A 26,204-nucleotide genomic window follows, 5' to 3' on the forward strand; every position below is an offset into this window, starting at 1 on the left:
TGCAACACAAACAAGATGCTCTGGTTCCTGTACAGGAGGGACATGCAGCTTCCTAGGGGAATGTGTAGGTCTATTTTACCTCCACATCCTGCAGAACCAGTGGAGGGGGTTTGGTGCATGCAGGTAGGACAGATCAGGCCAATGGAAGAGGTGTTTGGCCATGCACACAAACTCCACCAAGACTACATACCAAGCTAGTGGTGAATCCAAAGTTAACAAAGAGGAAAGGCTGATTTACTCCCAAAATAGCCTAGAGTGACAGGCCGAAAGCCTGGCTGAAAGTGACCTTAGTCCCATGTTTGGTGTTTTTCAGGCTACAAAGGTAGAAAGATGAAGGTAAGGTGGGGTATGGAAAGGTGAGACTTAGTTGTGTTAATACAGTACCATTTCTGGGAAATAGTTTCTGAAAAGCCCAGACACAAAGGACACTTGCCTTGTGCCAACAGCCTGGCACCTGAATGGTGTGGATAGGGCATGTTAGAGCAAGGATGGGACAAGCATACTCGGGTCAAGCAAGGGTCTCCCCACCAGGGGTCCAAAACAGGGGGAAGCCTGCCTGCCCTCAGGGCTGTAGCCAGGAAAAGCAGCAGGTCCAGGGGCCCTGGGACCCTGCAGGCAGCAGCGCTGCACCAACCAGCCCAGGGGGCGGAGCTTCCTGCAGCGCCATTTTAGGGCAGGTCCAGGAGAAGCTGCTGGCTGCTGTGCGAGCTTGAGTCTGGCCGTGGGCTCTGGCGTCTGGGGAGTTGCAGATGCCCCTGCACTGACTTCAGGAGGCCCCTTTCCTTGCTGGGTACACAGCAACCTGGAGGTTTTGGGGACCCCGTAGTTTAGGCTAAGCTGTCCCTGACCACTGCCTGTAGCAGCCATGGTGGGCCTTCCACTGCCAGCCTTTTCTTCCTGTGTGTTCCCTGGCAGAGGAGCCAGGGCGCCCTTACTCCTGGGAATGAGCACAGAGCAAGTTCGCCCTCGGTGGAGGTGGGTCAGCTCTTGGTCTCCTGCGTGTTGCTGGTGTCCATCCAGCTTTAGTGTTCCTGGTAGCTCCACTTTCCAGAAACACATTCCGCTTGATGGCAGTATGGCTCCACAAATTTCAAATATTATGCTCCCCCGCCCTTTCCATCCTGTCTCTTATNCCACAGGTTGTGAGGGAGGAACTTCCTTAGGATGAGGAAACTAACAACTGAATCAGTCTGACTGGGCAGGCTGACCTGAGCTGGAGATGGTCACATCAAAGGAACAGGGCCTGAGCAGAGGACTCCCTAGGGTCCTTACTGGAGGTGGGGGGGGAGTGCTGTTTAACTTTTTACCTTTCCCACCCATTCTTTAGGCCTAGTTGATAACTTCCTTTTTTCATTTGTAAGAAGAGACCAAGAGTTGCCACATGGTAGCCCAGGGTTCAAGTAGAGAATGGTGGCCTGACCTTTTCTCAGACACCAAATGGGTGATGGGAGTGTGTGTCTAGATATATAAGCAGGGAGAAGGGGTGTTGCAGGCCATGCCCCAGTGTGTCTTTAGGTGTGTGTGCCAGTAGGGATGGTTTAGTTTGTGGGAGGGGAAACCCATGTGCGTACAGGTGTATCTGTGGGTGGGTGTCTGGGAGCGTTCATGTGGAAATGACAAAAGTTCATGAGGAAATGGCAGAGACAGTATGCAGGTACACACAATTTCAAACTGTTGTGTGCACAGGATTGGAAGACAAGAAAAGGTTACAGGGCACACCTGGCAGGAATTTGAAAGCCTTCAGGTCTTTTGCTGGTAGTATGTCCAGGGACCTTCTACATTTGCAAGTAACATGGATGAATTTTTTGTAGTGTCCCCATCATGCTAGCATAGTGCATTTTCCCAAAAGAAACAAGCAGAGAAAGGATACTTGCTTTCTTCAACAGAATAGGAGCCATGAACTGGCTAACAGTAGGAAGTGAGAGGCAAAGCAAAAAGGAGAGTGTATGCCAGGAGGAGGAGGAGGACTAGGAGAATATATATCCTCACTCCACTTGGGCTGTTTTCAAGGATCTAGTGCAGGAATCCTTCACAGGGTGGTAACCAACACTTGGAGTTGCAGGGCAACACAAGCAGCCTCCTTCTCAGAGAAAGAACACACCACCCACAAAGCTCTTGTTGATGGGATGCCCCCCAGAGTGTGCCTGTAGGACCTAGCCATAAGAAAGGGAGATTGTGAACCATGATCCTGCTATTATGTGCACACTTCCAATTATGAAAAAAGATATCCACATTCCCATGTACAACCACTGTGGTAAAAATTCAAAAATGGCCAGGTGTGGTGGCTTACGCCTATAATCCCAATGGGAGGCTGAGACAGGAGGATCACAAGTTCAAACCCAGCCTTAGCAACGGTGAGGCACTAAACAACTCACTGAGAACATGTCTCTAAATAAAATACAAAATAGGGCTGGGGATGTGACTCAGTGGTCAAGTACCCCTGAGTTCAATCCCCAGTACTAAAAAGAAAAAAAAAAGCAGAAATGAAGAAACAAACCTACAATGTTCTATGAGCATTCTACTTCTCTTTCACATCCACAATTAGCAAGTTGGAATTAGGGTATTATTATAATTTGCATCCACCATTTTGTTACTTTCTCTGTGGAAACAGGTACAAATAATATGCACAGAAGTACCAAAGAGGAAGCTATTCTAGAATCAGAGGATATGATATCAAGGTATAATTTCCTGAAAGTATAATAGATGAGGAGGACTAAATAATTATGTGCATTTGGTATACTTGTGGATAAAGATGTGAGGCACTGGGCTGGGGATGTGGCTCAAGTGGTAGCGCGCTCGCCTGGCATGCGTGCGGCCCGGGTTCGATCCTCAGCACCACATACAGACAAAGATGTTGTGTCCGCCGAGAACTAAAAAATAAATATTAAAAAAAAATTTATAAAAAAAAAAAAAAAAAAAAGATGTGAGGCACTGGTATCTCTATAAATAAATGGGCATGAAATAAGAGTAACTTCAATATATCCTCAGAGGCACTCATATTAAAAAGCTTACATACATTTGGGATGGAATTTGAGCTGTGCCATGAAAAATTTTTTCAAGTATACTGAGACTTTTTCATAGAAAACAGGAAATCTTCAGGCTGGGGTTGTGGCTCAGCAGTAGAGCACTTGCTTAGCACATGCGAGGCCCTGGGTTCGATCCTCAGCACCACATAAAAATAAATAAATAAAATAAAGGTATTGTGTCTGACTATAACTAAAAAATAAAGAAATATTAAAAAAAAAGAAAACAGGAAATCTTCAAAGTATTTTAAGTAGGAAAGTTTTAGGGTTAGATATTTATTTTAAAGAATTCATTCTAGAGGTGGTGCCAAGAGTCAATAGGCAGTAGTATAGGCAGGAAAGCGATTAACAAATTATTATTCACATTTAGGAAGAAATGGTGAGGGTCTAATCCAGTATTTGGGAAATGGAATAGAAATGACAAATTCATGAGAAATTTTGAGGGAATATTCATTATAATCTGATGACAGATTAAATGGTGGCAGTAAGAGCAGAAACATGATATGTGTCCTAGTATCATGAATAAGGAAGAGGTGTATAGTCCTGCTGGTATGGTGAAGAGTTCACTGTTTGTTGTCCATGTTCCATTGAGGTGCTGAGGAAGCATGTACAGAGTTTGCAATTTACATGAGTCTGAAGTTTGGTATAAAGTCTTGTGTTAGAGATACAAATTTGGGGATTATCTGCATATATACATTTAATTTAACTCAAGACAGTGGGTGATACTGCCAAGCAGAAGTAAGTATTAAAACAGGGAAATTCAGGATCCACAAATCCAAGGATCCAAGCAGAGAAGAATTATTTAGGAAAGAAAACTGAGAAACAATGGCCAAATATGTAAAAAGAGAGCTTAGAAGAGAAGGACGTTATAGAAAAGAGAAGAGAATTTTAAATGTTACAAAAGGGTTGATTGCGATTAGGACTGAAATGTATTTGGTGGGTTTGAGAATTAGTTACGGCAACCTCTAACACAAAGCCTGATATATAAGCCATTCTCATAAATCTCTGCATTTCTACTTAAAACTTACCAGAATTTTCATTCATTCTTTTGTCTGGGCCAATGTTTTTCAATCCTATCTCACTCCCTTTTTAAAATATTTTAATGCCTATTTTACTGTACTAAAGTAAAACTCAAAAAATAATTTAAAAATCTATATTTATAAAATGAAAAAGACATATAATTTATAATGAGATAAAATGTATTTCAATATATAAATTCAATGTCTGTAAAATATGGCAGCTACAAATGCTGACTGATGTAGATGTATTGTTATTAATGTCTTAAATATCCAAGAGCAGCATTTTGGGTAGATTTTCAAAATGATCAACATTCTTGGTAAGATACTGAACAAAACAAAGTAAGATCTTATTTTGGTTTATATTATAGTTGCACTCCTGGAAAAGTCAATGTATACTAAAAATGTTTGTAGATAAGATGACATTCAACTCAAGGCCTAATTTAATATAAATAGGATTTTCACCTACAAACAGGATATTCAAAGGTTTTATGGGATGTAGAAAAATCTTTGTACAGGCTCTCTTGCATATTGCAGGCCATTTAGCAATCTTGATCCTACCCACAATATGCCAGAAAGCCTTCCAATCATTATGATGATCTTGAACACCTTTCACAAACTTTCAAACCATCCTCTCAGGATTATACCACCTTCAATCATTAAGAACAATTAATCTAGTCTCATCCAAAGAAGAAATTAAGTTCTTCTCTTGTAACTGCATCTCCCTCTAACAACCAGGCCTATTTCTTCTTTCTCAGTTATGAATAGTTTTCTCTTGTATCATCACTCTCTTCCTCTTATTACTTTCAGCTAAAAAACCTGAGCAAGTTTCTACCATTATTTTTATATTCTCTTAATTGTTTTAGTTATAATTCATATTTTTTAAAAAAATTTTAAACAGATACAAGACTTTTTTTTTTATAACTTTATTTATTCATTTTTATGTGATGCCAAGGATCGAACCCAGTGCCTCACACAGGCTAGGCAAGTGCTCTACTTCTGAGCCAGAACCACAGCCCCAATTCACTTTTTAAATCTCATCCAATTTTTATTTTTCCTTCTCCTCTAAATATTCTCCGAAGAGTGATCTACACCACCTAGCCTCAATTTGGCACCTCCTAATAATTCTTCAACCCACTGCAATTTGGCTTCTGTTCTCACAACAGCACTGAAATTATTCATGCTTAATTCACCAATGAATTTAACTTACAAATTAATGAATATTCTTCAATACTGATTCTCTACCATTTACAACACTGTTATTCATTTTTTTTAAATTCAGGCAGCAAACTTTCCTAGGTTCTCCCATTATCCTACTTCTCCTTTATCTATTCATCTTTTTCTATATAATTTTTTTGGGGTACCAGGGACTGACCAAGGGGCACTATGACTCAGTCACATTTTTTGTTTTTTTATTTACAGACACGGTATCCCTAAGTTGCTGAGGCTGGCCTCAAACTTGTGATCCTCTTGCCTCAACCTCCTGAGCCACTGGGATTACAGGCGTGCACCACCAAGCCCACCTTCTATATAATTTTTAAATGGTGGTGGTCACCAGAATTTTCTCCAAAACTCATAATTTTGTTCTATATACATATATCTTCTTTTAGAGTATCTAATTTACACTTCTGGTTTTAACTTTCATCTTTATACTGACTGCTTCTTAGCCTATTTATATGATCAAAACTCTTGATCTTTTACCTTTCTTGTGACCTTTTACCTGCCTGCCAGGAATTTCGACCTAGCTATCTTACCAACCATATTGAAAACCTGCTCCTTCTATTCTATTCTGTATTTCAGATAGTGATTTCAATTGATACTGATGCCAGAAACATGAGAATCATTCCAGGTTTTGGCATGTCAATCTGGCTTGGCTAGAGTTCTCAGTTATTCAATCAAACTGATCTAGGTGTTGCTGTGAAGGTATTTTGTAGATGTGATTAACATCTATATCAGTTGACTTAAATGAGATTCTCCTAGATAACCGAGGTGGATCTGATTCAATCAGTTGGTAAGCTTTAAGAACGGAGTTAAGAATTTCCTGAAAAAGAAGAAATTCCATTTGTGAACTTCAGTTTCAGCCTTCACCTGAGTTCAGCCTGGGCCCTTCCTGAGAGCCTACTCTATGGATTTCAAACTCACCTAACCAAAGCCCAGAAGTCAATACATTGCAGGAAACTACATGACTAGTAGATTTAACTACCATCACCTCTACCAACCCTCCCCCACCAAAAGAACAGGCTATCTTGAGCTCTATATATTTGGTCATTATATTCTCACTACTTAAAGTTCTATTTGCCCCTTTACCATTACTTATCCTTATTTAATACTTAGACCCCTTTCTTAGACTCAGCTGAGAATCTGATCTACACAAGAGGCTATCCTGGATACTTCTAATCTACGTGGTATGGCCCTGTACACACTCTTATTGTTATGCTAATCTCTATCTGCAGAACTTAAGCAAACCATTTATGGACTTCTTGGGAGAATTAAATACATTATTTTTGGAACCTTGGCACCTATAACAATGCCTGAAATTTAAGAGATACTCAATTTAATAGATGTTCTTTCATATTTTTTGTTGATTGAATGAAAGAATGGATGGTTCAAACACTGGGTGTTAGGTTATGGCTAGCTGCTATAATGGAATCCATGGTAGACAGAATACTGGCTACCCAAAGATGTCCACACCATAATTCCCAGAAACCATGACTATGTTGTTTTAAGAGGGAAAAGCAACTTTGTTGATGTGATTAGGTTAAGGATTTTTTTAGAGATTATTCTAGATTATATAGGTGGTGTGATCTAATTCCATGGGTACAAATGACCTTTTCCTACCTGAGTCAGAGACAGATGATGAAAGAAGAAAATGGAGAAAGTGTAAGTGTGAGAGGGACTCAACCTGTTATAGTTGGCTTTGAAGATGGTGAAAAGGGTCCATAAACCAAGGAATGCAGGTGGCCTCTAGAAGACAGGAACAGCCCTCAGCTGACAACCAGCAAAGAAACAGCATCCGGATCTATAGTTGCAAGGAACTGGGATCTGCCAACAACTGAATAGGCAGGATACAGATTCTCCCCTAGAGCTTCCAGAAAGGAACACAGCTGGTCAACACCTTGACTTCATTCTGATTAAACTTACACCAGACTTCTCACCTATTATAAGATAATAAATGTACTGTTTTGAGCTCCAAAATTTGTGATAAACTTGATATAATAGCAATAGAAAACTAATACAGAATACAAACAAGAAAATATGGGAGGAATTAAAATGATATGCCAGCAGGTCAAAGAAGCAAGATTACTAGGAAAGGAACTTGATCATACTTGCCTCTTAAAAATTATCAACCTATGGGCTGGAGATATAGCTCAGTCAATAGAGTGCTTGCCTTGCCTGAACAAGGTCCTGGGTTCAATCCCCAGCACCACAGAAAAAAAAAATAGTATAAGTAGATTAGAAGATCACGAGTTCAAAGCCAGCCTCAGAAACTCAGTGAGGCCCTAAGCAACTCAGTGAAACCCTGTCTCTAAATAAAATATTAAAAAGGACTGGGGATGTGGCTTAGTGGTTAAGCACCCCTGGGTTCAATCCCCAGAACCAAAAAAAAAAAAAAGAAATGTTTAAATTGATGTTGTGGAAACAAATCAATCAGACAAGTTCATATAGTGGACATATATAGGACAACTGCCTGGACTCATCAGAAATGCCAATATCATGAAAAATTAAAAGCAAAACACTGAAGAATGCTATTCTAGATTTAAAAAGACTCAACAATCACAATAACTAAACAAAATGTATGATCCTTGACTAGATCAGAACAAATGAAAAGCTATAAAAATATTACTAGGAAAATTTGACGGGACAATGTAGTAGTAGCATTGTATCAATGTTAAATTTCTTCAGGTGCAATAACAGAAATGCATGTTTTTATAAGAGACATGATGAAGTATTTAGGGATAAGTGTCATGATAACTGCAAGTTACTTCCAAAGGGTTCAGCAAAAAACTGTGTGTGTGTATTCAGAAAGAGAAAACCCATACAGCAAAAAGCAAGTAATTGATGAATCTACATTGATGATATCTTTCCACTTTTCCATTGGGTTGAAATTTTATAAAGTAAAAAATTAGTGAAGAAAAGTATTATTTGGATACATAAACTTAACCTTAATGATAATTATAAATCTTACTAGTAAATTTAGAAACAAAGCAATGCATTGACATTTTTGGCAGAACATTTTCTGAAAAATACAAGAAAGACAAAAAAGTAAGTAAGTAAGAAAACTGAAAAAGAAGCAACCAAACAAAGGAAAGCTGGTGAAAGTATATTAGTAGCAAACAAAGTGGATTTTAAATGCAAGAAGATAAAAGCATCACTTAAAAATAAAAGATTTGTCTATTCTAGACTTGTATATACATAACAACAAAGCCTTAATTCCACGAAACAAAAATTGACAGAACTACAAGAAGTTGACAAATTCACAATCACAGTGGGAGATTTTAAATCTACCTCTCTTGATAACTGATAGATTTAGCACAAAAAATTAGTAGAGATATAGATTTAAACAACACAATTAACAAGTTTAATGAATATTTATATAACCCTACATATAACAGTTAGAATATACAAAATATTTTCAGGTACACATGAAACAACTGATCATGTTCTCAAGGACATAAAGCAAACATTTCAACAAATACTAAATAATGTTTGTACTCAGCGAAATTAAAATGAGAAACAATAACAAAATGTTAAGATAAAAAGATCCATATACCCATGCCTCAGTTTCTAAATACCATCTCTTAGTACCAGAGTCCCATACAGAAATGGTCAATGGAGTAGAAAATACAAGATGAGCCTGAAAGTAAGGAAGAAAAGAAATGTTAAAGTAAGTTAAAGTATCTATGAAATGATAGGACATGTCAAAAGGACAGAGGAAACAATTTGAATGGGCAGTCAATGACTTAATTTGGGCAACTGAGCATTAAATAATGATAGCAACATCCTATTTGAGAAATAAATTAAATATCTGTGCTCAAAGAAATGAATAAATACATGGAGAAAAAAGCTCTTCCTTGAAGTAGTATTTAAACTAGTAATGTAGTAAAAAAGATGGAGTTTGAAAATTATCATTTTTGTAGTCATCATGGTAATAACTAATTCAGTCAAGAATTAGCAATGGATGCAAAAGCTAGTGGAAAATAGTTTGATGAGGAACAGGATATTCACACAGTCTCAAAGTATTCCCAGCAAAATTACTAACTACAAAAAGAAAAATGGCAACTTTAGAGTGGGTTAATCTGGAAAACACCCAACACCTTAAATAATCAAAGTTAATATTACTCCTAAGGGGTCACACCAGCATCATGTGCCACCAATATGATGGCCTGAGAACAATACAATATTACTTCTGTAGTATTCCTTCCAACAATGATTATTATCATATTATTAATATTACTATATTAAATAGAGTGCATATTAAATATTATGTCTATATTATTCATCTACCACTGATCTACATCCTTGGACCTCTCAGAAGGTTTTAAACTGTGAAATTCAATCAAAAACTTTAAAACATAAGAATCAAAATCAGCAATAATGCCATCAATAAATACCATACCCATGCTTTTTCTATGTACTTAAGGAAAATAACAGTTATATATTAACAAATTATATTGGGATAAGAAGCCAGATATAATAATATGTAACAAACTTAAATTGAAGAACATTCTACCAAATGATTGTCCTGTATTTTACAAATTGCCAATATCATGAAAGAAAAAAAAATTGAAGGATTATTCCAGATTAAGAATTGGAAAGATAAAAACTAAATACGATATTATCATCCTAGATTGCAACTTCTACCAAGAAAAGAAAATAGTTATAAAAGACATTTTTTGAATAATTGTAAAATTAAAGTATGACATAGATAATAATACTGGAACAATGTAAAATTTCTTGTTTTTGACACATGTACCAAGGTTACATATAAGAAAGTCATCATTCTGAGAAAACACATAATGAAGTACTAACAGGTAAAGGGGAAGGATATCTGCAACTTACTATGAAAATGGGAGAGGGAATGAGGGTGAAAAAAATAATGATAAAGCAAATGTGGCAAAATGTTAATTGGTGAACCTGGGTAAAAGGGTATCTATGGGAGTTCTTTGGAATATTCTCTTGAACCCAGGGGCTCTTTACCATTGAGCTACATCCCCAGTCCTCCTTATTTTTTTGTTTTAAGACAGGGTCTCACTAAGTTTGCTGAAAGTCTCACTAAACTGATAAGACCAGTTTTAAACTTGAAACCGTCCTGCCTTAGCCTTCCCAGTTGATGGGATTCTAAGTATGTGCCACCATACCCAGCCTCTGTAATATTCTCAGAGGCTTTATTTATTTTTTTGCTGGGCTAGGGATTGAATTTAGAGCCTCACACATGTTACACAAACACTCTACTATTGAGCTACATCCTCAGCCCTCTCATAGTTTTTAAAGTGTGGAATTAAATCAAAATAAAAAGTTTAAAACACAAGCATCAAAATCAGCAATAATGCCATTAGTAAGTATCATGCCCATGCTTTTTCTATGTACTTAATGAAAATAAAAGTTATATATTGACAAATTCTATTGGATAAGCAGCCAGTGTATACTTTGTTGTTGTAATCAACATTAAAAAACATTTTAAAGCAGAAAAAATTGAGTTTAATGATTTTTTTAAATCATTAATAAAATTTATTAAAAAGGAGCCTATGTTTAGAAATTTTTAAAAAATACCTCATAGGTCAAAGAAGAAATCATTAGAGAACGTAGAAAGAAACAAATATTGAATGATTAAAAATACTACATATAGTAACGTGAAATTCTTCTAAAGTGGTAGACGAAAATTTATAGTCCTAACTTCTTATTTTAGAAATTAAGAAAAAATTAATGAGCTATAGGTCAAACTTTTTAAATTAAAGAAAGAACAAATAAAAAGAAACTCGAAGAGAAATATAAAAAGCAAAAATTATTAAAATAGAAAACAAAATACTCAATGGTGAATACTGTTTTAACCAAAAGCAGGAAATACATGAGAAAATTAATTATTGTAATTTATCACATTATTACATGATCATATTGATGGAGGAAAAAACATAATTACGGAAGTAGATACAGACAAAGCACATTGCTAAAAACTCCATAACCATTCAAAATTAAAACTCTTAGTAAGCTAGGAATAGAAACTTTCTTAACACAAAAAAGAAAATCTACTGAAAAGGGTGAAACTTTCATAAAATTCTCAAGACCAAGGCAACAAAACTCTACACTGCTTTTATTTTTCCTTGTATTAAAGATCCTGGCTAGCATAGTAAATCAAGCTAAAAAAAATGGAAAGGAAGAAACTGCCATTATTCACATTATAGTTAAAAGATAATCTAAAAATCTATAAATAATTAGTACAAATACAACTCAGAAAAGCTTCAGCATATAAAATCAATATATGAAAATATCAATCACGTTCCCATTTATAACAAATTTTAAAATATGGTTAAAATATTCATTTTGCAGCAACAACAGAAACTATAATTAGGAGTAAAACTAAAAGAAAAAAACCCTTACAGACTACATTATTATTATTAGGTGTATATCGATTCATATAATGTAGAAAATGGTTTAAATTTTATCACTGGAGCCAGCTTTTTGGTTTTCACTTGGCTGGTTTTCGTTTTTTAGTACTGGGGATTGAACCCAGGGGCACCTAACCACTGAACCACATCCCCAGCCCCTTTTTATATTTTATTTAGAGATAGGGTCTCACTAAGTTGCTTAGGGCCTTGCTAAGTTGCTGAGGCTTGCTTTGAATTTTCAATCCTCCTGCCTCAGCCTTCCAAACCACTGAGATTACAGGTGTGTGCCACACCCAGGTGGGTAGTTCTTTTTAATGTGTCAAAATCAACTCTTTTTCCTCCTTTACTTAATAAATTTTTAGTAAAGAGATTACCTTGGAAATCACAACTGCCAGGTGCAGAACATCAGAAAAAGCAGGGTAGCAGTGTAAATAATCTTCATTGTCTTCATTGGGTGAACTATTTTACGAATGCACCAAGGAAATGGAGTCATACTGCAATCCTTCAAAGACTGAAAAATAGTAAAATTAAGGTGAAATCACTTCAATTACTGTCCACTTCTTTTTTTCTGTAGCCTCCTCGATTCCTTAAGTTTCATTGTGGCCACATTTCAATGATATATTCCTACAAAACAGTTTCTCTGCTGAGTATCAGAAGGCGTATACTGCACAGCAGTTTAGGGCACAGACTAACCAAACATTCTGAGTTCAAATCCCAGCTCAGCTACTTAGTGCTATATAACTTCTGGCAAGTTACAAACTTCCTTTGACCTATATAAATCTCCTTAGTGGAGTTCTTGTGATTAAACAAATTAAAATATGCAAAGCCCTTATTTATGGCCCATAAAAACTTCAGCAAAAACTTTTATTATAATTTTCAACAATTTGAATCACTAAGGAGAAATTACATAGCTCCTGCACTTCTTGTCTACACATCTTCCTTTGTTTTCTAGCTGAGCACTGCTCTCCCTATAGCCTATTCTATGGTACCTCATTACCTCTCTGGACTGAGGTGAAAATGAGGGAAGTAAAATTCTATGGAATGACATCAGATGCTGTCAAAAGTGAAACAGAGCTCATTCTTTTCTATGCTCTACAACCACACCTCATGTCTAGAGCCTCCATGGTTGTCAGTTATCCCCTTATTCATTGACTTATTTACTCAAATATCTTGTTTCACTCCAGCTATGCACCAGCCATTATGCCTTGGTCATCCATCCTCTTAAAATTCCCAGCACAGGGCTGGGGTTGTGGCTCAGCGATACAGCGTTTGTTTCACACTCGGGGACTCTGGGTTCGATCCTCAGCACCACGTAAAAAAATAAATGAGTGAAATAAAGGTATTGTGTCCAACTATAAAATAAATAATAAATAAATAAATAAATAGATAAATTCCCAGCACAATACCTATGCAATGCAAATGTTCCACAAAGGTTTACTGTATAGATGAGGAATGATGCCTCTCTCCTTTGGATTATAAGGACCTCTGAGACTTGGGTCAAAATTGGTTTTATATTTTGCATTCTACAAAACTCATTTAAATAGGAGACTGCTTTTCTGATAGTAAGAACTAAATTCCTAAAATACAAATCATAACACTTGCTTGAAAATATTCTGTGGTTTCCACTGTTTATGGAATAAACATACTTATTTCCTTAGCATGTTCAAGGCCCTAGGGCACTCTGTCTTCACCTGCTAGTCCTTCTTAGAGTCACAATTACAGCCAAGCTGTTCCCAGAACAAGCATACTTTGAGGCTTTTGTTCTGGAAACCCTAGGCCTAAAAAGCATTCTATCTCCCTTCACACGGCAGATGTCACTCACCCTTTAAGGCCCACCCAAAGCTCACCCTTCCTCTTTGATAGCTCACTATTACTACCAGGAAGATTGACTTGACCCATCCTCCATACTTCCTGAATATCTTGAACAAGCAAACATCATGGCACTTGGGTTTGTACATCATATTGTGACTTTTTTCCTTATTAAACTCTCTCACCTTACACACAGAAAGACATACTTCCGAAGGCTCACCTTACAATCCCCTCTTTTTAGCACAGTGCTGGGCCTTCAATACAGTCTTGTTATGTTATTTTGAACTAGGTTCTTTTTAAACGGAAAATTTTGAAAAAACATACATAAGCAGAGACAACAGTATAATAAATCCCCACATAGACATCATCCTGCTTAATTTATCAACTCACGAAAATTTTGTTCATCCTCTGCCCCCACACCTTAACCCCACTGAATTACTTTCAAGCAAATCAAAATATTCAAGCCTATTTCTTTAAAACATTACAATTATCACATCTAAAATATTAAAAATAGGACTGGGGTTGTAGTTCAATGGTAGAGCGCTTGCCTTGCAAGCGTGAGGCCGTGGGTTCGATCCTCAGCACCACATTAAAAATAAATAAATAAAGATAAACATGTTGTGTCCATCTAAAACTTAAATAAATAAATAAAATATTAAAAATATCTACTAAATGCCATCAAATATCCATCACTTCATACAAACATATCTTGTGAAAGGGCTTTTTAGTGCCTGCATGTTCTTTCTTCTATTTTGAAATTGCGGAAAGAACATGGAAATACGTAATTAAGCTTCGGAGAGCCTGGGTGACCCAGATGAAAACGAAAGACTCTGACCTGGTTTCGGGTGGGAAATGTATATTTCACTACTTCTCCGGAGGAAGAGGGTGCGACTTCAGGGCTGCAGATGCGGGAGGAGGAGCGGAGGGAAGATCGGTACTACCGCCGTTGGGAGTTCCTTCCGGATAATCCCACCGCGGAGCGAGAAGGCAGCGCTTTTTGGGAGGCTTGGCTTCCCGCGTGTTCCCGGGTGGGAGTGTGGATCTCCCGGAGGCACAAGGTTGGTCCCCCATAAGTGTTATAGGACCCGAGCGACAGTTTTCTCCGATGGGCCCAGGCAAAGCTGAGAGACCTGAGATGGCGGCGGATCCCCTTCAGGAACCAGCTGGCTTCCTCCCGGTTTTTCCTCTTACCGTATTTCCTGTATCCTGAGACGTATATCCCTTCTCCGCCTCCGCACCTCCACCCCGCTACGTACCCCACCCCACTTTAACGTTTCTACCAGGAAGAGACTTAAAAAACTGCGTATGTTGTAATATAATGTTTTACCCTAGCGCCTCCAGATGTAACTATACGATCTATGCGAGAAGCTCAAATTTGCCTCTAAGTGGAAAATTATTCATGGTTTATCGATGTCTGTGTGTGGGAGTGTCACGCAGATTTACTTTAGAGCTTTACAATCCAGCTGCAGATGCACATCACAGAGCCATAAAATTACAACCATTTAAAAAGCAGTATACATACATGCTGACTGGTTGACTAGAGTGCAAAACAGCACATTGATCATGGAAAATGGATATATAAAATAAAGTCACCATATCACAGAATCCAAAATCGCTTTTTCTTTATATTTTAACAAATGTGTAAGCTTTGAAGGCTTACTATATTGTTTTCCACGTTTCAATATCTGGGAACTCTCTTGAGACTTGACAATTGATAACATTCCATACTTTAATTGGCAATATTTTTTCTTTCTTAAAGCCATGGAAAATAATGACTATTTTACTATAGGTGGTATGCCGTATATATGATAAGTCTTAACTAAAAGAAGGTACAGTGTGTCTTAAAAGAAAAGGCTTCTGGATTTAGACCTCATCATTCAAATAGCCCAGTTCCGAGTCCACTTTTTTAGACCATACTTTTCCAGCACCACCTTTGATTTTTTTTAATGACAGATTTCAATATTCAATATCAAAAGAGAACTGGAAATAAAATTGTGCCATTTACAAGCTCTGTGGTCTTTAAGTAATTAATTAAATTCTTCAAGTTTTGGTTTCCAGAGCATAATAATCTCTTCTTGCAAATCTGTTGCCATAATTAGGGCACTCACTATCATAACTACCTCCCATTTCCATCATTGCTACCTTCATCCGAGTACCCACCACAGCCCTTTACACAAATTAGGTACTCAGTAAATGTTTGGGAAATAAATAACCCTATTGTTTTGTATCAGATGCTACTAATAAAGACACGAAAATTAGGTATAGCAGTAGCCTAATGAAAAGATGTGAAGGAATATTGAGATAGTGATTGCTAGAAGAATAGTTGGTACAACACATAATGATATGGGAGTCAGCAATGTAGAGGTGGTAGTTGAAGTCATGGTTATGGATGATATCCCTAAGAGAAAAGAGAAATGGGCTAAAAACCGAATCTTTTTTTCCAAAAATTTTATTGACACTTTTTAGTTATACATAACATTAGGATTCATTTTGATATAATTATCAAAGCATAGAATATAATTTGCTCTAATTCAGTCCTTAGTACTTCCCCTTTCCTTCTCCTCCTCCCCCCACCTGTTCCCTTTCCTCCACTCTACTGATCTTTCTGCTATTTATGTCTTTTTTTAAGTAGTGCCTTGTGAATATACACAATGGGGAAATTCACTGTGGTATATTCATATATGTACACGGGAAAGTTAGGTCAGATTCAATCCACTGTTCTTCCCTTATCCCATCCCTCACCCCCCAACCTCAAACCCCTTCCTCTACTCCACTGGTCTTCTATTTTGATGAAACTTTCCATCTCCCTTTCTTTTCATTTATTTGAAAAACAGAATCTTGAATAGCTAATGACAGACAGAAGAAGAGAAGCCTGTAGCAAAGGTTGAGTAAGAGTGGCCAAAGTTAGAGATAAGAACTCAAATCCAGGAATTCTCAACCTTGGTGCTATTGACATTTGAGATCATTCTTTCTAATGGTGACCTGTCCAATGCATTGTAAGATGGTTAGCAGTATCCTAAACCAAGGCTCTACCCATACCATTTGCTAATTTCTTTCCCTGCACCTCCCAGTTGTTATGACAAAAAGTATCTTCAGAAGTTAGCAAATTTCTTCTGGAAGGACAAGCCCCACCTTGGGAGTAATTGGTCTATCTCTAATCCTCCACATCTGTTCCTTTTCTAATTGTCATCTCAGGAAATTTGATGCTCTCCACTTAGTTGTATTTGTAAAAATGAAATTATGTAGTCTTTATTTTTTGAAGAACATTTTCACAATCTTTTTACATCGATCTCTAAATATGCAAAACCAATGATATTAAAAGTTTAAATTAAGTTGTTCTACAGCTATGGTTTTAGTAAATTAAGAGACATGTGCTCGCTGTGGGAAGTGACAGGAATTAAAGTTTATATCAAATCCAGGAGGGTCTGATTTATGATAAACATTTGACTTGAGGTAAAAATGGTCTCAAATCTGTTGCCACTAACCTGGACTATTTACACTGCAACTAGATTTATTTAATTATTTTTATTGTGGTAAAATGTTCTTAGCATAAATTTTAGTATTTTAACCATTTCTGAATATACAGGTTAGTAATGTTATGTACATTCATATGATTGTATGACCAATCTCCAGAACTTTTTCATACTTATTAAACTCAAATCTTCATCCCACCCAGCTTCTGGTAATAATCATCATACTCACAACTATATATTTTTTATTTTTTAGTTGCAGTTGGACACAATACCTTTATTTTATCTATTTTTATGTGATGCTGAGGATCAAACCCAGGGCCTCACATGTGCTAGGCGACCGTTCTACCTCTGAGCCACAACTCCAGCCCCGACTCACAACTATGTTTTAATTTGTTTCTTTCTATTATATTAGAAAGGTGTACTAAAGGTCTGGGGTTGTAGCTCAGTGGTTGAGTGCTTGCCTCAGGTACGTGAGGCACTGGGGTCAATCCTCAGCACCACATTAAAAGAGGGGGGGGGCGGAGAGAGATTGCCTCCATCTGCAACTAAAAAAAATTTTTTTTTAAAAAAAGAAAGTTGAGAGCTGGGATTGTGGCTTAGAGGTAGAGCGCTCGCCTAGCATGTGTGGGGCCCTGGGTTCGATCCTCAGCACCACATATAAATAAATGAATGGAATAAAGGTATTGTGTCCAACTACAACTAAAAAAATAAATATTAAAAAAAGAAAGGTGAACTAAAGCCTTTTCCTTCCACATTTCAAAATGAATATTTTCCCTTCATCTTCTCCAAATTAAGCTTTCTTCCAACATCAGTGAACCAGCTGAATGTGAATCATGGGACCAAAAGAGGCACTGTTAGATTGAAGAAATGTCAAGCCAGATGTGAGAAATGGTATGGACCCAAATTCCTTTCATAATTTATGGTGCTCAAAGGATGACAACAAAGAGCAAAACTAAACTCACTTCTGGGTAATAGTCACCTGTTTTCATTTAGTATTTTTTAAAATGAGAAATTGGCTAATTCATTATGATTTCTTTTGAAAATTAGTTTTTTATTTCAAGTGAATGGAGTTTTCTCTTATATATAAAAGATTTCTGTTTCTGTTCATTGATTTTAAGTACAAATTTAAGGACAAGAATCATCAAGTTCCCGTAAAATTTTTCTAAAATGAAAAATAAGAATGCTTTGGAGGGAGACTGTATACAATTTTTGTTTTATTTTATTAAACCAAATTTCACTAGGAATATTTGAGAATACAAAGATATACAAAGAAGATAACAAAAGGCCCATGTTTCTCTGCCTGGATAACCTCTAAAAACATTCAAGAAAATAAATAAATAAAAGATATAAGGTTAGGAAAAACTAAATCTCTAAAGATGATCATTATGATTGCTTTTTAAAAATAACAGTATGAGGGGTATATGTGTGCATGCACATACACACTAATGTGAACTTCATCTACCTGTATATGTATTGCTTTTTATTTCTCAAATCATAACAAATGTTGTTTTTAACTTAATGAAATAGCTTGGCATTTTTTCCTCACTTCTCAATATTTCTTTAATGGCTATATATAATCCCATTGTGTGAATTTACCATATTTTTAAATTTAATTTTCCATGGATATGGACATTTAGGTTATTTCCAGTTTTTTTAACTGAAAATCAATTCATGTACCTTAAATTTCATCTTTATTATAGTACACAACTGAGTATTTTATTTATTTTTCATTTCTTTGAATATTTTCTTTTTAAAATTTTTAACTGTTGCATATTGATTANTAGCTCAGTTGGTAGAGTGCTTGCCTTGCATGCACAAGGCCCTGGGTTCAACCCCCAGCACCTCACACACACAAAAAAAGATATCAAGGAAAAAGTCAGCATAATGAAATAAATAAATAAATAAAAGGGAGAACAATATACTAAAGAAAAAACTAAATATATAATCACATTTTGTTTATTTCTTCATCCATTTGAAGATACTGTGTTGCTTCCACCTTTGGCTATTATGAATAATGCTATAATGCTGCAGTGAACATAGGTGCACAAATATTGACAGGATCTCTCTGAGTTGCTTAGGGCCTCACCTCCCTAGCCGCTGGGATTATAGGCTTGCACCATGGAGCCCGCTTATGCAAGAGTTTATGCCTGGATTTTCTAATCTATTGGTCTGTATATCTGTCTTAATGCCAGTATCACACTGTTTTGATTACTTAGCCTTGTAATAAGCTTTGAAATCAGGAAGTAGAGATGTCTAATTTTGTTCTTTTTCAAGATTATTTTGGTTATTTGGAGTCCCATATGAATTATAGGATGGATTAATCTATTTCTACAAAAACTGCCCCTGGGATTTTAGTAGGATTGCATTGAATCTGTAGATCACTTTTGATATTATTGACAGCTTAATGATATTAAGTTTTTAAAGACATGAGCATAGGATATCTTTCTATTTGTGTCTTTAATTTGTTTCAGCAACATTTTGTAGTTTTCAAGCGTACAGCTTGTTTAAGTTAATTTCTAAGGTTTTTTTTTTTTGCTGCTTTTTTATGAGTGGTAAGAGTAGAATTTAGGTGCTGGGGTTGTGGCTCAGTGGTAGAGCACTTGCCTTGCACGCATGAGGCACTGGGTTCAATCCTCAGCACCCCATAAAAATAAATAAAATAAAGATATTGTGTCCATCCACAAATAAAAATATATTTTTTAAAAAAGAGTAGAATTCATTGAAAAATAAAACAAGAACAGAACTCTCACAGTGAGGAGAACTGATAGCAGGTTTTCCCTTTTTGATGCTATTTTAAATAGAATTATTTTGCTCATTTTTTAATTATTCAGTGTGTGGAAATACAATTGATTTTTGCATAATTTTTGTTCCCTGCAATTTTGCTGATTTGTTACTTCTTTTTAAAATTGGTGCCTTATAATTATACATAATAGTGGAATTTGTTGAGATGTATTTCTATATGCAGGTAACATAATCTGGATTGTTTCACTTAGCTTGTTGTTCTCTAGTTCTATTCACGTTCCTGCATATGATGTAATTTTGTTTTTTAAAACCATAACATTGCTAACACTATCTCTCAGAAATCTATTTGACTGACAGAAGTTTCAAGTTCAGAGAGACGTGGCTATCACAACATTCCACTTCCTTTTTGAAAAATCTTCATTTTATTATTTATTTGTTTTTGCAGTACTGGGGATTGAAACTAGGGGAGCTCTACCACTGAGTTATATTTCAGGCCCTTTTTATCTTTTATTTTGAGACCAGGTCTGTCTAAATTGCTGAAGCTGGCCTTGAATTTGGGATCCCCCTTCCTCAGCCTTCTGAGTAGCTGAGATTTAAAAAGTGTATGCTACTACATTTGGCTGAAAAAGTCACATTTTATTTCAAAGACTAAATTGGAAGATAAAAAGAAAAATTGCTTCTGAAATGAAATAATTTATTTTACAGATTTTCATACAGGATAATAGGTTCATTCTTTACTTGGACTATGTAGACAATCTGAAGAAAATTAATTTAGGTTTTGGGAATTAAATAACCTGCCTTTCTTGACTCCAGCATTTAAAAAATTTAATACAGTTCCTTGTAGATAACATGTTTTTGTTTTTTTTTTTTTCCCACAACCATCTTCATTGATCTGTTCTTTCTGCCTGGAATACACTTCCTGCTTTTCTTCTACTAATTCTTATTTATTTGTTAAATTGTTTAGTCACATCCTCCAGGAACCCTTCAGGAGTCCCTAATGGCCTAGGGGGTCTTTCCTTTGTGTCTTTTCAACACTGTATGCTTAGTTATTTCCATGACACTTAACATTTTATAGTCGTTTATTCTCCTGGACTAAACAGTAAGAGTCTTAAGAATGAAAAATGTGTTTAATTTATTTCTTTATCCTCAGCATTTAATATTATCTTGCACACAGGACACTTAGTAAATTATTTATTTGAACAATAGAGACCATTTGAGTTATTATCACAATAAAGTTGTTAATCATACCTACCTATACATTCAATTTTAGAATCCAGCCAATGCTTTAGTAAAAAAAAAAAATACATTCAGGTAATTTGCATGTGCTAAATGTTTATTTGTTTTGCTGGAACCAAGAAAATGATGAGCAAAAATTCTCTTTTACCTCCAAATTCGACTCCTTTAACATCACCACCATGGTTATCTTATTCTCTCTCCTTTGCTTTCTCCTCAAACTGCAGAATGAAGAGCTTGCCGTTTTCTATCTGGGAGGCGGGCAGCGGAGGGAACCGAGTTTGTCACAGAAGGGGAGGAGGGTCTACAGCCTTGCTAGTATTAAAAGGGAAAACTCTGCTCAAGCGCCAAAGCGCACAGCCAGAGAAAGGAAGGCGAGCAGGAAGTCATTTCACAAGCAGAGCTGAGCTGGCAAGGCAGCAAGACACACAGGGACTGAGACTGCTTAAGAATATCGCAGAAACTAGAGATTCAAGGTAACTACTCCATTGATCTCCTTGTCTTTCCTTTCCAGTAAACTGCTTCTGGAATTCAGGAGCTTCTGCATTTGAGCTGGGGATGCGCATGTCTCTGTTTGTCCTTTCTCTGTACGGAGAGAGGACTGCATGTTAAACCTACTGATTGGAAAGCAGGCTACAGATCCAAAAATAGGGGAGACTCTTTCTGCAGGGCAATTCTGAAAACTCAGATTGCCTTTCATCATTTGGTTAATTGAAAAGTAAAATTTTTGTTTGTTTTTAAGCACCTGGGTACTGGCATTTCATTTTTATGAGCGGGCTAAAAGCCATAAGTATAAACTAATTGGAAAAGGAAGGGAATGCTACTGAGGATTTTCTCCTGCAAGTAGAAGAAAAACTATTTCTTATTTCTTAAAGTTGTTTTCTCCTTTTGTTTACACTTCCAGTTCAGCTGTTAGCTACTCTGATTTTTTGTATCTCTTAATTGGAGCAACAGAAAAGGTGCGAACCACATTTAAAATTGGTGGATTCATTTTATAAGTTAGTGTATATTTCAGACAAACTGGTCAGAGAGGGGAGAGAGAGAGGAACGGAGGGCAAAGAAGGAAGAGGAGGGAGAGGAGAAAAAAGGGAGAGAGGGGGAAGAGATTAGGACAGAAGGATTTCAGATTTAATAAAATTGGAAGTTGGTCATTTATAAATTGTCTGATTTCCTTAGAAAACTCTACATTTTCAGGAAGAAATCAGGCATCTTAAGAAGAGATAATACTATAGTTTGTTTTCATATATTTGACATTTTTTCCCTTTAGAAACAGTGGATCTTGGTTATAAGTACTACAATTAAGAAGATTATTTGACTGTAGAAAGGGAAGGATGAACTTGCTACTTTCCTCAGTGCCTTTGAAACATTGAAGTGTAAAGCTCAGTTCTTCTGGGCTTGCAGTACACAGCTGGGTTTAAGGACTTTTTTTCATCTGGTTTAAATCATTACTTTACACATTGTCTCATTTACTTCCTCCTTTACAGAGACTATTATTTCTTTGATTTGCTGAGGCAAATAACCACAAATCCTTATCAACCTCTGATTTATACACAAGACAATAAATGAGACATTTCAAGATTCCTTAAAAAGCATTTGCCAAGCAAGCATTTCAAAAACTGATGGATGGTTAGATTTGAATGAATTGCTTTTTGCTTCCTTGGGAGCAAAACCAGTTGAACAGAAAATACTAAGAAAGGAAAAGGAAGAATATTAAAAGATTTTTATATGCAAATTGCAAATACATGCAAACAAATCATAATCTTTCTATTTGGGAAGTATGCCCTTCTTGACTTCATGTTATGATAATATTCCAGGGGCTCTTTCGAATTAGACTTTTTTAATTAGTGAGGGAACTACCTCCATTTTTATTTCTTAAAAAAAAAACTCTTCTCAGATTCTAGCTTTCAGTGTAAAATTTCTGAAAGAAAAATTATATTTGTGTTTAAAAACATATTTGTGATTGTACCAAAGAGAGGAAGCAGTTAAAAGTCCCATACAGCTCTAGGCTTAACTTTTCTGCTTCTGACTTCTTCCTCCAGAAACAAAGGCTGGGTCATTAGAATTCAGCTAAAAATTCTGTACTTAATGTAAGAGGCAAAATCTAATACCCAGCTTGACTCCTTAAATTGAATGTGACTCTCACTTATAGGATTTTAAACTACTAGTTGACCTGGGCAGAAGTCTCTTCAAAGCAACAAGAAAGAAAAGCAAATAATACATTTTCACTACTGTTTTCCAAATGCTTATTTGTACTATAAAATGATCTGTTTTATTGTACAATGGGGAAAAGCATTTGGGACTTTTGTCATTGTTTTTGGAAGAAATAAATAAGACCTCTTTTGTATTCAGAAACCTGCAAAATCTAATATATGTACATTTCTTGTTCTTAAATGTGTATTCAAAATGAATTTCTATAAATGATTTCCTTTTTGTTTCCTTTTTTTTTTTTTTTGATACTGAGGATTGAACCCAGGGGTGCTTAACCACTGAGCCACATCCCCAGCCCTTTTTTAATAATTTTTTTAGAGACAGGGTCTCACTGAGTTGCTAAGTGCCTTGCTAAGTTGCTAAGGCTGACTTTGAACTTGTGATCCTCCTGCCTCAGTCTCCTGAGCTGCTGGGATTATAGGCATGCACCACTGCACCAGCTTCTAAATGGAATTCTACTCATATACTGTGGGATTGCGAAAATAATGTCACATTTTAGTGTGATTTAGTGTTACATTTGTTTGTTGGTGATTTACTCATCATTCAATAATTATTTACCACAGGCTTGCTAATCACCAGACTCAGTGCTGGGGATGCGGAAGTTTAAATTAAGATTACTTTGTGGGGCTGGGGTTGTGGCTCAGTGGTAGAGTGCTCGCCTAGCATGCATGAGGCACTGGGTTCAATCTTCAGCACCACATAAATGTAAAATAAAGATATTATGTCCACCTAAAACTTAAAAATAAATTTAAAAAAATGTGCCCAGTTGCTTCTAACAATTAAGGTCTCTAGGATTACCAACATCTTAAAAAAAAAAAAAAAGATTACTTTGTGGGCTGGGGCTATAGATCAGTGGCAGAGTGCTTGCCTAGCATGCATGAGGCACTGGGTTTGATCCTCAGCACCACATAAAAATAAAATAAAAGGTATGTGTCCACCTACAACTAAAAAATAAATCTTTTAAAAAAGATTACTTTGTTGCCTTAGGGCCAAACAGATAAATAAATAAACAGTTCTAGTTCTAGTAGGGGCTGATAAATTCTCCAATAGAGATACTTATAAACTGCAGTGATAATGAATATAAAAGAATGGGATGAAAAGTTAGGATATTTCATTTTAGCAGGATTTCAGTGGATCACTATGAGACTTCTTTTGCCATAATCAATTCAGTGAAAAGCAATCTTTTATTGCTTTTCCTGAGACAAGCTAAGGAAACTAATGTAACCTACCATCTGTTAAGCATTTATGATATGCCAGGTGGTGTGTTAAGTACTTTATTTGCCTTAAATATAATTTTCTCATCTTATTAATTAGGGTATTTTATTGTATCCATTTTCTGGAAAGGAAATTGAGGCTCAGAGAAAAAAATAGTTTGCCTAAAATTACTCAGCTAGTGGCTGGGGAATATATGAGTGCTTGCCTCACATGCACAAGGCCCTGGGTTCAATCCCCACCCCACAAAAAAATTACTCAGCTAGTAAGTAGCAGACCTGGGATTCAATTCAGAACTGCCCAAAGCCACTATATTATATTATTTCACAAGGAGGGACCAGGAGCTTGGGGTGGTTAGAGTAAAACAAGGCATTTCAAGCAGAAGGAATCATAAGTTTGAGGCATGTGAACATGAAAAAGTGGATGAGTTTGTGGAACTGACCTCATTGCATTGTTACAAATAATTAATTGAGTGATCACATGAAAAGGGATCAGAAGAGAACTAGTATATAGTAAGTGCTTTGTAAATGTTAGCTATTTTTAGTATAGCTCATATATTACTACTATTACTGTTATGTTAAGGAGTAGAAAGCCATATGAGTTTTTTTTTTAAATCCAAGATTTTCAAGTTTAATAAAGAAATAGGAGGAGGTTGACCTTATTTGGGACTTGAATTGGTCTTTGAAGTACAGGTGGATGTCAAGGAGAAGGAATAGGTTTTACAGGGGTGGGGGAGATGTGAATAAAGACAAAAGACAAAACGAAAAACTCACAACCCCCCCACACAAATTTAAAGCAAACATCATTGACAATGATCAATGACCTTTATCTTTTTATTTTCTATGTGTAAAAAAGTCTTAGCAGATAATGATCAAAAGGGAGCAGTATAGCATAGTAGTTAATAACATGGACACAGGAGTGCTATTGCTTGAATTTGGACATCAGCAAAACTACTTATTAGACATATGTTGGACAAGGTGTTTTTTTGTTTTTTTAAATCAGGGATAAACTCATCAGCTAAGAACAATACCTAGCACATAGTAAGTCCTATATAGTATTAGGAATTCTTGTAGATAGCTTTAAATTCCAAGGTAAGGGGTTTGAATTTGATGTATAGGCAAAGTGGAACCACCAGAAATTGTTAAACAGATATGACATGATAACAACTAATCTGATAGCAAAATTTTAAATATCTTGGTTTGGCTGTGTGTTAGCAGAAGAGACTAAATATGATTGGGTAGCAACCAGAGATGGACAGACCAAACTGGAGATTCTTATATGAGTGAAGAATAAGAATAGGAAGTAGCAATAATAAACTGTATGCAAGAGATATCATAAAGAAATAATTTCTAGGTTAGTGAGAAATATGGATGAGAAGAATGAATAAATCAATAGCATGACTGAGGTTTCTGAATTTCAAATTCAGACTACTGAAAAAATTGTGGTACTACTGATGGGGGGAAAAGTCAGAAAATTTGACCTGTTTGGGCTGGAAACATGAAGAGAAATAATTAATAATAACTTACTTTTTAAAAAACACTTTGATGTACATGAGTGATTTTGAACATGCTGAATTCAAGGTGCTGCCAGGGCAGTCAGAAAATGTTGCTAATATAGAACTGAAGTTTAGGAAAGAGAAAGAGGTCAGGATTTGGAAATCATAGAGAAAGTGTACAAGGGTGTACATTATATCAGGAAGTTGAAAGTAATCTGGGTTTTCAATCACTGGGAGAGTGAATGGTAAAATGTGGTGGGTGCACATTAGAAGCAGGTGCCACAATTAGAAACAGAAGATTAGATACAATCATAGAAACAAAAAGGGATCTGAGTAATATGGTGCTGATAATGAAAAAAAAGAACAAAATATATAATATAATAATATAT

At 36.1% G+C, this 26,204-nt stretch overlaps 2 protein-coding genes across 5 annotated transcripts in view; one reads left to right on the top strand and one right to left on the bottom strand.

Annotated features, from left to right (window-relative positions):
• Positions 1 to 14,686, bottom strand: part of Nbdy (negative regulator of P-body association) — a 95,557-nt gene extending 80,871 nt beyond the window's left edge. For 2 of the 4 annotated variants that reach the window (XR_007344866.1, XR_007344865.1), the window contains exons 1-2: positions 14,288 to 14,666; positions 12,018 to 12,154 (exon numbers count right to left, since the gene is read on the bottom strand). Coding sequence is in view for 1 of the 4 variants with exons in the window: in XM_048796716.1 (XP_048652673.1) it covers positions 14,317 to 14,523 (207 nt within the window). In the remaining 3 variants the exon portion in view is untranslated. Of the gene's footprint in view, positions 1 to 8,755; positions 8,895 to 12,017; positions 12,155 to 14,287 lie in introns of those variants that run through there. The other 2 variants (XR_007344867.1, XM_048796716.1) reach the window with 2 other exon arrangements.
• A 6,517-nt stretch (positions 14,687 to 21,203) lies between these two features.
• Positions 21,204 to 26,204, top strand: part of LOC107159970 (BTB/POZ domain-containing protein KCTD16-like) — a 9,004-nt gene continuing 4,003 nt past the window's right edge. The window contains exon 1 of the mRNA XM_015506611.2: positions 21,204 to 21,376. The gene's annotated coding sequence lies outside the window, so the exon portion shown is untranslated. The remainder of the gene's footprint in view (positions 21,377 to 26,204) is intronic.

Source organism: Marmota marmota, unplaced genomic scaffold (genome assembly GCF_001458135.2).
Source record: "Marmota marmota marmota unplaced genomic scaffold, marMar, whole genome shotgun sequence".
NCBI classification, from domain to species: domain Eukaryota; kingdom Metazoa; phylum Chordata; class Mammalia; order Rodentia; family Sciuridae; genus Marmota; species Marmota marmota.